Source organism: Nylanderia fulva, unplaced genomic scaffold (genome assembly GCF_048542155.1).
Source record: "Nylanderia fulva isolate GAGA-0341 unplaced genomic scaffold, ASM4854215v1 Scaffold20, whole genome shotgun sequence".
Taxonomy (NCBI): domain Eukaryota; kingdom Metazoa; phylum Arthropoda; class Insecta; order Hymenoptera; family Formicidae; genus Nylanderia; species Nylanderia fulva.
Window position 1 is genome coordinate 3,126,183 of NW_028190264.1, and position 13,254 is coordinate 3,139,436.

The 13,254-nt window shown below is 30.0% G+C and overlaps 1 protein-coding gene across 1 annotated transcript; it reads right to left on the reverse strand.

Annotated features, from left to right (window-relative positions):
* Positions 1 to 2,871: 2,871 nt before the first annotated feature.
* On the reverse strand, positions 2,872 to 12,344 carry LOC114944040 (progestin and adipoQ receptor family member 3). The gene is made up of 8 exons (XM_029319759.2): positions 11,201 to 12,344; positions 7,983 to 8,165; positions 5,716 to 5,870; positions 5,430 to 5,586; positions 5,202 to 5,354; positions 4,752 to 5,031; positions 4,447 to 4,611; positions 2,872 to 4,081 (listed from the first exon to the last, which is right to left on the reverse strand). Exons 2-7 carry the CDS (start codon positions 8,127 to 8,129, stop codon positions 4,472 to 4,474), a joined length of 1,032 nt encoding a protein of 343 aa, XP_029175592.1. The 5' UTR covers positions 8,130 to 8,165; positions 11,201 to 12,344; the 3' UTR covers positions 2,872 to 4,081; positions 4,447 to 4,471.
* Between the last annotated feature and the right edge of the window lie 910 nt (positions 12,345 to 13,254).

Consider the following 13,254-nt stretch of genomic DNA (forward strand, 5'->3'; position numbering starts at 1 on the left):
TAGAGATAGAATAATATTTTTTTTTATAGTAACCGAATCATAAATCAATATATAAATCATTATTTAAGCAGTTAATATTATATAAATAATATATTATTGCGTTAAATAATCATATTGATTTATGATTAATATAACAATTCCCCAAAAATTAACATGCCAATGAACAAAAATTATATTACATTATTTTTTTAATTACAACATTTATTAAATCTAGCTCTCTTCTTTCTTTTTAAATGTGTCTTTTAGATTTCTATTACTTTCGATTAATTACTAAATATTCATATTGATTTATGATTCGGTTAATATAAAAAAATAATGATTATTCTATCTAAATCCTTATTTATAAGTTAATATAATGTTATTTGTTATTAAATTAATATATGAATAAAATAGGTATTATATTCATTAATATTATTAATAATAAATAAAAATATATATAGATAAAATAATAACCATTTGTTGTATCAACTAAATCATAAAATCAATATGATTATTTTTAGTAATTACAATAGAAATAATAGAAATTTAAAATACAAATTTTAAAAGACAGGAAAGAGAGGAAAGCTAGATTTTAAAAATATTATAATTAAAAAAATAATGTTTTATAATTTTTGTTCATTGATATGTTGAGTTTTGGAGAATTATTATAATAGCATATTGATTTGAACAAACTATGATTTATGAAGTTCTTTTCAATTAAAATTTAAACGTTTCAAGAAATTAAATAAATATATAAAATTCAAATAGCAGATTTTCTTATTAGTCCTTTCATGAGAAAAAATTTATTATGAAGATACTTTATCAAAATAATAGTTTTAAACTTTTTTAGATGATTTATAATTTGCAATAAAATTCAAGATAAAATTTTTATAATTTTCAATTATTTTATGTAATATATAAAATAATATTATGTATAATATATATAATATATGTATTTATTGTATGTATATATATATATATATATATATATATATATATATATATATATAATTTTTCCTTTAATATACATATGTTTTCTCTTTTATATAATATATATATATATATATATATAATTACATAGGTATAGAATTCTGTCCTGAATTTTGTAGCAAATTATAGATTATTTAAATTTAAAATTTTTTTAAGCAAAAGAAAGTCTTTCGGTTATTTTAATATACATATAAATGATATAGAGCAATGTTTGTATATAATATGCTGCATAATTGCAGCACATAATCGTGGATGATATTCAATAATAATCAAAATGCAAATCGATCATAATGCATAATAATGTAAGAATTCAAAAAGTAGTTTCGGCCAAACATATACGAACATTTTTGTTCGATAAACATATTGGTTCGTAAAAATATGCACATAATATATAAAATTTACATACGCTATTATGTACCTTTTATTCATATTATCAGGAATTTCAACTTCTGCGTCATTTTCGGCAAATATTTCGCAAACGATTAATATAATTTTGCGATGGCAAGAACATACCTTTTTGAAGTTCACAGGAACAATGGTGCAATAATCATCTTCAAATGGAATAGAAGCGTTGACTTTTTATGCCGGCTGAGATATGCTACGATATCTGAAAAAAAAATGAAAATTTATTCAATAAATAAATAATGCGATTAGAGATTGTGATATTTTATAAAAATTTATGTACATTCACCGAAATATTAAAATATGAAAACGATAAGAGCCAAAATAGTAATAAAAAATTTCAAGAGATGGTCAAAGTTAAACGCGAAAATTGTACATTTTTCTTGTCGACAAATATTAATGTTGAGAACGCGTACAACTTGAAAATTTCGATGTAGCTATCGCATATCTTATTCGTGTTATTCGGGAATCGACTTCTGTATCATTTCCGACAAAAATATTTTTCACAAACAATTAACATAACTTCGCGATGTAAAAAAACGCGCGCGAACTGCGACATGTAAAGACTGAGAAATGAAATGGCGAAGATAATACTACCTTTTTCGGAAGGGTGGCGCCCTCTGGAAGCGAAGCGGAATACTCGCCTAACTTCACGTACCGACTGAAATACTTGCTTCATATATCAATGGAACGAGTACTCAATGTCTGAAAAAAATTCAAGAAAATTTATTTAACAAATTAATATACTCATAAATATTGCAATGGAGAGATATTTTAGGATTTATGCATATATTCACAGAAATATTAAGATATGAAAGCGATAAGAGCCAAAATTGTAATTGAAAATAGCAAATTAGAATTTCAATGGTCAAAGTTGAGCAAGAATCGCGAATATTTTTGGTCGACAAATATATTGTATTACAAACGCGTATAACTTGAGAATTTCGATGCAGCTATCACGTACCTTATTCGTATTGCTCTTGAATCGACTTCTGTATCATTTTCAGCAAGTATTTCACGAATAATTGATATAATTTCGCGTTTAAAAACGAGAGAAATATAAACGCGCACGATCGCGACTAATCGCGACTCGAGAATAGCGGAAACGGAAACCGTGTGAATGCAGTAACGCCACCATAGCAAACCGTGCATATACGCGGGAATTATGAATTGATGATAATAAGAGAGTTTACTCAATAAATAACAGGTTGTGTAAATAATATAGTAATTCTAAAAACTACACATGTTTTATACAAAAATATAGATGTAAATATCATATTTTTGTTCATTTCGATACCTTTAATAGATAATTATAAAAAGCAATTATTGCAGTATTTATTATATGTAATTATATGATGTATATGTATATATACATATATGTATGTAATAATGACAGTAAAAAATAATTATATATATATTAAAGAAGTAATTATAAAAGAAAGTAATTATAAAAAAGAGAAACATTGTTTTACAAAGAAGGAATTTTTCAGGCGGTAAATATTCTTATTAATAAATAAAATATTTATTTCTCTTATTTTCAACAATTCAGGAAACTATTGTTTCATTACAGCCGTTACCATCTACTTAAATAGTGTAAAAAGGCTACCTCTCCGAAACATGGAATTCTTATTGGAATCAGAGGTAAAGTATTCGTACAATATATATTATAATATCGTTATGCTTGTTTAGTACAACTATCCCGTCTGTACAGTTTGTAATTGGAAAATGTGCGAATCATGTGCATAAATATACGTTGGAAGTTTAATGGTTTGCAAAATTACGTAACGTCCCTATTTTAGCCGCATTGCAAAAGCAGTCGGTATCGCTTCACACTATTAATAATCACTCGCTGATATTTCACTAATACGTCGCACATGTTCGATATCAATAAACTCTCAAATAATAAAGAAAATACTTTTTCTCGTCAAATAAACCCACGTCTCAATATTTTTCCCTCTACTATTATTCTTAAAATATTTATAAAAAAATGCATACAAAACGCTGTGTTCTTATTAATCTATTTCGAATAATTCGAAATGTCCCAGTCTCCTTTAAATGTATAAAAAAAAACAAAAACAGTTCTAACAAAGATAAATATCCTTAAAAAGGCTTGCATTTAACCCCAGCAGGAAATGGTTACAAAATCTCATCTCTTCATTGTTACAATTCCTTAAGATCTGTTTATAAATCACTTATTAATAAATCTAGTTAGTTAAAATTTCTTTATATAAAAATTTTAATATAATATATATATATATGTTTCTATTTCTATTTCTATTTATTATATTTATTGTTAAATATATTTCTAATTTGGAATTGTAAATTTCAAGAATATTTTTAATGACATTGAATAATTAATTAATATTAACTTGTCTTTAATCCTGCTAAGATTAAGGACCTAAAAAAAGAACGTGGTTTAAGATGAAAAAAAAATTATTCTTGCAAAATAGGTATAAATATCGATGTTGAATGAACATAAATAGAGCTACAGACCATTGCAAATAATACCCACGGCGAGTGTTTCTTTCCATTTAAAAATCGCAATCTAATTATTCCCTAAAGACGTATCGAGACTATCGATACGCGTATACTCGCAGTGGATTTTGTATCTCGCAAGATGTATTCTTCGAGATACCATAAAACGGCGGTTCCGTGATTAACGACGACCAAGCCTTCATCAAGCAAGCACAGTCCATGGCGAGGACGGACGCTGTAACAGAATATTTGCAATTATAAACTTTGAACTTATCGCAGTATAATTCGGTGTAATTTTAGTAGTCATAAATTTTTTTTACGAGATTGTAAATGTTGTAATTACACAAAATATATCTTGAGCTTTTACGCTCTCATTCAAATATTATATCTATATGAATATTTATGTATTTTATCTATTATAAAATTAATATTTTTTTCTCTCCCTTTAATAAAAATTAAAAATACAATGCGTATCTTAGATGCGACCGGAGATATGGAATATACTGGATATTGTGAAAATGTGGTTAAACGCACATATACACATAAATTTATGGTACTAGTCGCAACCAACATTGAGTTATGACTATCATTTAGACGTACGTGGCTGGCCGTCGGAATCCGTATGTCATAATGGCCTACTCCTTGGACATCCATGATTCATTCTGTATTCCACATAAAGCATTCCACTGTTATGCCAGTAATAGAGAGCTAGCACGACCAATGCGTGCCACCATTGATGCGATGAACCGACATAGTCTACCCAGCCTACGGTGAAAGTATATTGTGAATTTGTTTATTTCAACACGCGACAATGAACAGTTATACTATTTTTTTTTTTTTAGTAAAGTATTATCGTGCAGAATGCTATTATGATAACGAACGCAGTAATCGCCGATAATAATTACCTGGGCAAAAACGTTCGGGTATCTTGAACATGTAGAACGCGAACGCTATCGCGTTAATAATGTACATTCCTATCACTCTGGGAATGAGTAACTTAACGATCGGATTATCGAAGCCGCCCATCGCGATGGTCCAATGCAGCGTTGGCAGCACTCCATATATCGCCCAAGACACAAATACAGCTAGCTTAATGTTGCCGTTGATATTCAGGCTCGGTATCTGCAGTATCATCGCGAAAATGAAGATTACGAGCACAGTTATCAGATAGAACCACTGTAATTCCTGTAAAAAATTCATGAACCAGTTTAATTTGTTAACTGTAATAATACAATACGAAATTATAGAAATATTTTTTTAACTTTTCACAATTGATATATGGTATATATATAAATTTAAATACCTAAAGTCTTGCTGAAATAATAACTAGATAAGAACTAATGTGTGCGCATTACCTGGTGACACCAAAAAGCATAATAAACACCAGACAAGTAGATCGACAACATGCTCAGAGCAATGCCGAACAAGTCGAAGGATAAGAAGCACCAGTAATCCTTTTCGCTTCGACACGAAAATGTGTGATATACGGACGAAAGAATCATACATATCTAAAGGAAATTTTATTAATTCATTTAGTCATTTTTTCCTTTTTCTTTTTTTTCATATTTTATTAATTTTCTTACCTGAAAACAAAGAAGCAGCAAGGACACGATCAATTTGTCGCTGAACGGCGCATGAATATTCAGTAAACAGAGATCGTATAGTGTCAGACCGAAGAAGAGCATCCAGCCGAAGATGTGACTCCATATGTTGACGGTCTCGTTTGTCCACCAAAATATGCTAGAAAACGCAATTTTTCCATCAAAAAGCGTATGTTCTATCGCCCGCGTTGAAATATGAATGTATCCATTATCTTCGAGACCCGTTTATTGCCTATTTTTTTATGAGTTAAGAAACATTAAACTCAACCTTTCGAGGCATAGTTTGGTGGTCAAGCAGCCTCGGTAACCACGTAGTATGTATGGATTATATTGAAGAAATTCGGGCGCCTCTTCGAACCGACGTAATCGTCTCATATCTTCTTCCTCTTCCGGTTTTTCCTTGACTGTCGAATTGTCGCATGCCTGTTTGAATAAGAAGAGAAAATTAAGACATATTTGATATATTCAAACATACAATTTTTAATAATATATCAAATTTTAGACATTTATTTTATATAATTGTCTTTCAGACTCTTTTGTTGTTCGGATAATGAAGTGTGCATTCAATATTTTATATAGTATACCTATATTAAAAGAGTCACGTATGTCTTCTTGATTGTAGCGTTCTTACGTGCTAAATTGAAAAGAATACTATTTTTTAAGTATTGGATAATAATGGTACTTGAATAATCATTTTAAGAATTTTTTTTTCAAATCAAGTAAAGGTGTTGTTGAAGTTAAAATTATACATATAATAAGTGATACTTATGTAAGCTACATTTTTTTAAATCAACTATAAATATTATTAATATATATAAATATATATATATATATATAGCATCAACTGTAAATATTAAAAAAAAGTTTCCTTAAAATCAGACAAAAATATTATGTCTCTTAATCATATTAATGAATCAAATAAAAAAATGTTGCAATTCCTCAATTTCTGACACAGCCTATAGGTATTTTTAGCTAATATATTCATACTTTTAAAAAATAATATCTGTGTATGAAAAATTTCACATTATATTGAACAATAATGTATTGAATGGAATAGAAGTCATATTTTCTTTTAACGTGATTGAATCTAGATTTCAATAATATGTAAAAGTACCTTAAGAGAAAAGACCGCATAATAACGCTTCGTTGCACTCGTAATATTCTAAACAATACGAAGTGCTTTCATCGCTTTCGTTCGTCGCATTCCTCAGCAATGTAAACTGTCTCACAATGATATGTGAGACGACTTTAGAATACAATGAGTTTCCTTTTTAATCTGACGTAATTCTCATTAAGCTACTTAAAATAATTCTGTTTCATATAAATTTTACAAATTTGTTTATAAATATAGTAAATCAATTCTTTGTATGAAATTCTAATGTTTAATTATAATGGAATAACATTTAATGTATCGATTTTAGTTGAATAATGATTGGGACTCATTTAATATTAATTTAGTGATCTATCTGTATTGTTCAGAATACAGATTAATATCTAGAATACAGATTGATTCCATATACGACTGATTTTATGATTAATGTTAAGGCACAAAATCGCTCGAGTAAATTAAAGATGTACTTAATTAGAAGGGAAACTTAATGCGTACAGAATACGTTCCTAATGACTTGCAAAAAATCGTAGACAAGGATGTATAAAACGTTTTAGTCACACTACATCTTGTGAAGATATAAATGCGGTAAGTAGGCCACAACGGGACCTGCCTTTCATCCGAGTGTGTCAAGTTTATACCGTCTGTTTTCCTCTCTCGGCCACGAGAGTCCATAGCTAGCGAAATCGATTCTCTCGTAGTTGTACTGGCATCCCACTATGATTAGAATGATTAGCATTGCAGGCAGAAAGAAAATAATGATCGAATAATGTCGGATTTTGCCGGAATATAATTTCAAAATATATGCGTATATATATATACCATCATCGTGATAAATACTCATCGAATAATTAATGATCAATTCCCTTTATCTGTCATGATTAACATAATAAGTTAACGCGGTTTTGTAATGATAAATTGTGAATGATTAATGTATTTTAACGAAATAGATTTTATTCAAAACGTTGAATTTTCACGACGATAAAAATAAGGATTAATCGCAATATATGGTACACAAGAAAGGGAGAAATGCAAAATTACAGTTTATGCGCAACCTAGAAAGCACCAATTCATGTCTTCAATTTATAAAATGGAAGAAAATGACTGTAGTAAGAAATAGAGCATTTCAACTATAATGTTCTCTTACGTAGTTCGACAGTTTCCGGAATTAAATTATTGATCTCGCGAGTTTTCCATAAAGCATACTATTTTTATCGTCATTCATTTACAGTTGCATATACCAAATTCGCGTGACGTATAATCGCTGCATAATCGTACCGCATTTATTTCTACCCATTCACTTTTAATTCCCTTATATGTTGTTCTTGAAATGTTCTTTCTTAAGTTTCTTTTCCCTGAATTATTTTTGATTTAATTAAAATCTTATGCAACACAATCAATGCATTATATGTGGAACGTCAACTGACCTTGTTGACGAGCGGCTTGCTTGCTTCTTGAACCAATTCTGTCGCAGATTGCTTTTCATGACTATTATTGTTATGCAGTTGGCCATTATTAGACTCTTTTTCACAGTGGTCGCTCACCTCCTCTACGCCCGCAAGTAGTTTCATCATTCAAACAGCGTGGTCCCTTTATATAACACCTGCTTCCTGAAAGATATAATAAGAGAAATTAAAGATAACTGTTCGTCGCAATAATATCCGCGATAATATTGCAGTCAAACGAGACTCGTCCTAACATATAATCTTCATTTGGAACACGATCTAGAATTAAAGACACGATGGAATGCACTTAAAAAATTACACTTGACAGCGAGATTAATTGTAAAGATAAAATTTCCGCATATCTCGAAAAGATATGTATGTACGGAATATGTATGAATGTTTAAGAAAATTTTAAACCTGATAATTTAACCCATATTTGAACACAAACATTATTAATTATTATTGTTCAATGAAATACGTATATTTAGAAAAGTATAATAATAATTTAATATAAATTACTGTCGATTACAAATAAATTTTTGTTTGCAGCAAGATGTGTGTGTCTGATCTTTATATGATATTCTTCATAGAACTTCAATATTATATTTTAGAGATTTATAATTAATTTTCAGCGTGATGATTGATGCACGTAACTTTCTCAAAAGGAGATTGTTGGCAAATGGAAGGTAAGTAAGAACCCCGTCACAAACGCTTTCTTACGCGACGCGGTCTAAATGGAAACGAAATTTTTTCTAAACGAATAAAGAATTGGTACATCATTGAGCGAAAAAGATCTTTTGTAAAGAGAAAAATTGCAAAACTGCGCAAAAAGAAAAATTAAAGAAGCGCGCAATTAACTTTCGAGCGCCGGCACGTAATCGAATAAAAGATTAGAAATCTCGCGGTTGTATATCGAAATAACGCTAGGTTGAAATTTTACGTATATATAAATTTCTAATCGGTAATTCAATGCGGACGGAAATAAAATGGAAATATGTGCAAATGTCAATGTACACATCGAACGGGGATAGTGTTAAAAGCGGGCAAAAAATGCATGTTCCGAGATTATTCGTGTTGTCCTCGTTGTCTTTTTATCTGGAGTCCACGTGAGAGGAGAGGAGGAGATACCTGTTCACTCTCTCTACGTCACGCGAAGTCTAATCTATGAGAAAGTTGAAGGCGCTCTTTGGAATCCGTTGAGATTGTACGTCTACACCCGGTGAAAAGTACGATCGTACAGATTATATTTTCACCATTATACGAGCAGGAAGTGTAGCATGTCTATACGTAACGATTCGTACAATTTCCGAAGTTTCCAAGATCTTTTCTACGCATTACAACGTTTCACATCCACTTATTTATTTATATTTTCTAACAATAATAATAATAGTAAAGTGCAGTGAATAGTTAGATCAGTACGAGAATGATAACGTCCACAAATACAAAAATTTGTCACGTATTTATATCAAAATTATTACATATGCTATTAAAAAAAATAATAGTATTTCCGTATTTATACGACCTATTTAAAACTCAATGTCTAAGAAGCTTATGATTTATGCATCAACTCACTAATAATATACTTCTATATCTTTTATCATTATTGTCGTCCTCGCTAAATCATAGAAATTGGTAAAAGTAAATTTCTCTTAACAAAACTCGATAAAATTTATTACCTCTTTTATTAAATTAGTTATACTTTATAAAACTTTACTTTTCAATTAAAATCTATTTTAAAACAAAATAAACTAATTTATATAAATTATACAGTTATATAATATATGTGAATAAATATATGGCCGTGAAAGTTATAATGCATTGTCTGTGAAAGTTATAATTGTTTGCTATTTACTCTGCACAGAAAGATAAATTTATTCTTTTAACTTTTGATTATAAAACAACATTGATGTATTCTGAGCAGGTAATAAATATGTAGTATAAAGTAAATACAATTTTAATACTACGTCCTTCACGAAAATTTCCACAAAATCTATATGCAAAACTGCAGATCACATTGCTAATGTGAAAAGACGCATTGCAGTAGGTACAAACTTCACACTCGTATATATGCTTTCATAGATATTCATGCTTTCGATACCTGCAAAATGAATAATTACGTTAATCATGCTATTATCTTGCGAGTAACTAAAAAAAGAATCAAACAATATCGTTCAATAACATAATTCTGCACTCTGTAAAATCGATAAAGATGCGTACAAAGATGCGTGTACATATTATACATACTATGAAATACTTATAGATTTTTAAATTGTCTGCATTAATTCAGAGAGGCTAATGTAAATAATTTATTTAAATGCTTTATGTATAATTATTTAAAGTTATTTTTTCTTAATACACGCTATTGCATGTAAATTATCAAATAAAAGTTATTTTTTCTTAATACATGCTATTGCATATAAATTTTCAACTCATATAACAATAATATATGAACAATCATATGAATAACTATGAAATAATAGTATGTAAATGATAGTGATTCGCTATCACGCATCATTATCGAATTCATGCTATAGGTCAAGCTAACGACTTATAAACGTGTCAGTTATTAAATCATTCGTCAGTCTTCTATTATGTTATCATTTCTTTAGATTTACGGGGAACAAAGTCCTACTATTATTGTAAAGCTGCAAGATGACATTGAATTCATCGAGCGAGATATGTGTTCGGTGCTAAGTTTTGCAGAGTTTGCTACTGTATTAAATTATTCAGGCATTACACACACATCTTAATCTCGCTCCAGAATGTAAGTTTAAATATAAACAAGACTTGTGCAAAGTGAAACCAAGATTTTCTCTCAGCACAGGATTGAAGATCACATGATCGCGCACGTAACATCCTTAAGAAATATTTAATTAATTTATCCTTAATCAATGACAATCATTACAAGTCTATTGTTAAAACATTTTCAATAATAATTTTTATATAAAAAAGGACTACAATATTTCATTACGTTGTTTGATAAATTTTCTCGTTTACAATATAAAAATTGTTTCCAATATTGCAAAAGAAAGTATGACATTATCTCTTGAAATCTGTTCAATTTGATTAATCAACGCTTTGAATATTATAGATAAAACAATGATCTTTGATAATGATTGACAAATGATTAATGTATTTAATTCTATTGCAATAACTTTCAAAAATGATCGAGTAAATACTCGATTAACGTCTTCACATACCCTGAAGAACAATCGTCAGTTTTGCAGATAAGTAGTCGAAGAGTCACATCGAAGTCTCGTAGTAGGTCCTATTGATACATTGGCGAACTCCTCGCATGTGCGAGTCTCCTCCACGATCGCAACACGATCGACCGCACTGAGCGCGGTAAACTGAAGACTGGCAGTGAACGGTGAGGAGGATGACGACGACGACGACGACGGCAGCAGCGGCGGCGACGTCAGCCAGGGTCGTTCCCAATGCGTGCCGCACGGAGAATACACGCTCAGGAACTACAGGTCCCCCTCGCTCGTTCCAGATACGAAAGGGGGACGCGTTAATACTTTCACTGTTGCTCTCGGACAGCAAAGTGTCCATTCTGTTCACCGTAGGTCGGGTTCGGCCGATCACCGGATAGCCTTCGTGTTATCAATATCATGACACTCTCACCAGTACACCTATGCACACATATGTATATGATGATTATATAAGATTAATTTGCAAAGATCTAGTTTTTTATCTAGTAGTATATATGCATACAGTTTTTTTCATGTATTCAACTCAATAAGATTTCCTTGTTGGAAATGGTTTTTCCTCATTTGCTACTTGCTAATTTCCAAGATTCTTCAAAACATTTTTTTAAAGAGTATAAAATTAGACATTTGTGAAAATTGTCCTCTTTTTTTACTCCAAATCACATAAATATAACATTTCTAAATTTAACATAAATTATTACTTGATAATTAAATCATAACATCTTTATCCATTTACATTTCTTACATTCTTATTTGAATTTTGATTTAATTATACATAGTTTTAGCAAAAGTTTCTTCGTCATTTTCGAGCACGAAAGACATTTTTTTCATTCGCAAAGTTCGCGTATAACAAAAATTTTAGCAGCATAAATAGGTTTCATGTTACTTTCACATAGAAGTTGCTTCACGCTGACATTGAAGATTTGAGAAAGACGGGTGATTAAGACTTTCGAACAAGACCATCGTTGGTACGATATTTTTGCAATTCTGGCACAAATATATCTTCAATTACAGTTTGTAAACGATAAGTAAATATGATAAATGCATAACGCAAGACGTGGTTGATGCATCATCATATTATCTACTAATCGTGCGCACGCTCGAATCTGTGATTGACCGCGAAGAAAAAAAAGATTCGCTATTATTACCTTATCATCATGTGGACTTTATTATATAAAGGGCTAATGCTAAAATATACACAAGATAAGTTATTAAAAATGTTCATTATTGCGGTAGTAATAATTAATTATACACATGAATAGTCATCTTCTACTAGAGGTGAACGATGATCAATTTTCTTCGAGGACTATAACTTTTAAATACCAGATTCGACGTGTTTACTTGTAATTAAATTACAGCAAATACACGTTCATATGAGACAAGGTCGGCGTAAACAGCGGGCCGCCGTATTACATACTAATCGATTTGTGTGTTGTGTATGTGTTGTGTTTATATGTGTGTCTTCTCTAGATTCCTTTAGTCGCCCCATCAGCTTGCCATATTTAAGCACCGATTACATCAAGACGCTTCGCTATAACGCGTGCTTTACATGTTTTCGCAAGACAAAGTCGTTTTACTTATGCACTAATTAAGTAATTGTATTTTATGACGTATCAGATTTTATTTATCTATGATTAGAAGCCAAAAACACATTGCTAGCACCATCAAACAGTGCAATTATGTAGATTTATATAATCTTAAACAAACTATCGCGTTGAATGACATTTCGCAATTTAACATAATTTGTTCATTTTATAGCTAGGTCTCTTTTAAGAAATATGTAATCACATCGCTTTACTCTTACAGCCATAATATGTTAGAAATACAATATTGAAATTGCAATGTTTAATGAGTTTATTTCAATCTATCGTTTGTTCAGCAGAATGAACAGTACGGTCATGTGTCGCAAATTTGTATTATATATGAAAAAAAAATATTAGAAGGAGCGATCACAAGAACTAAATTAAAATAATAAAAAAATTGCCGTTTAAACAAATGCAAATGTGCACGCAAAACAGCAGTAAAAGTATTGATGCGAGTAA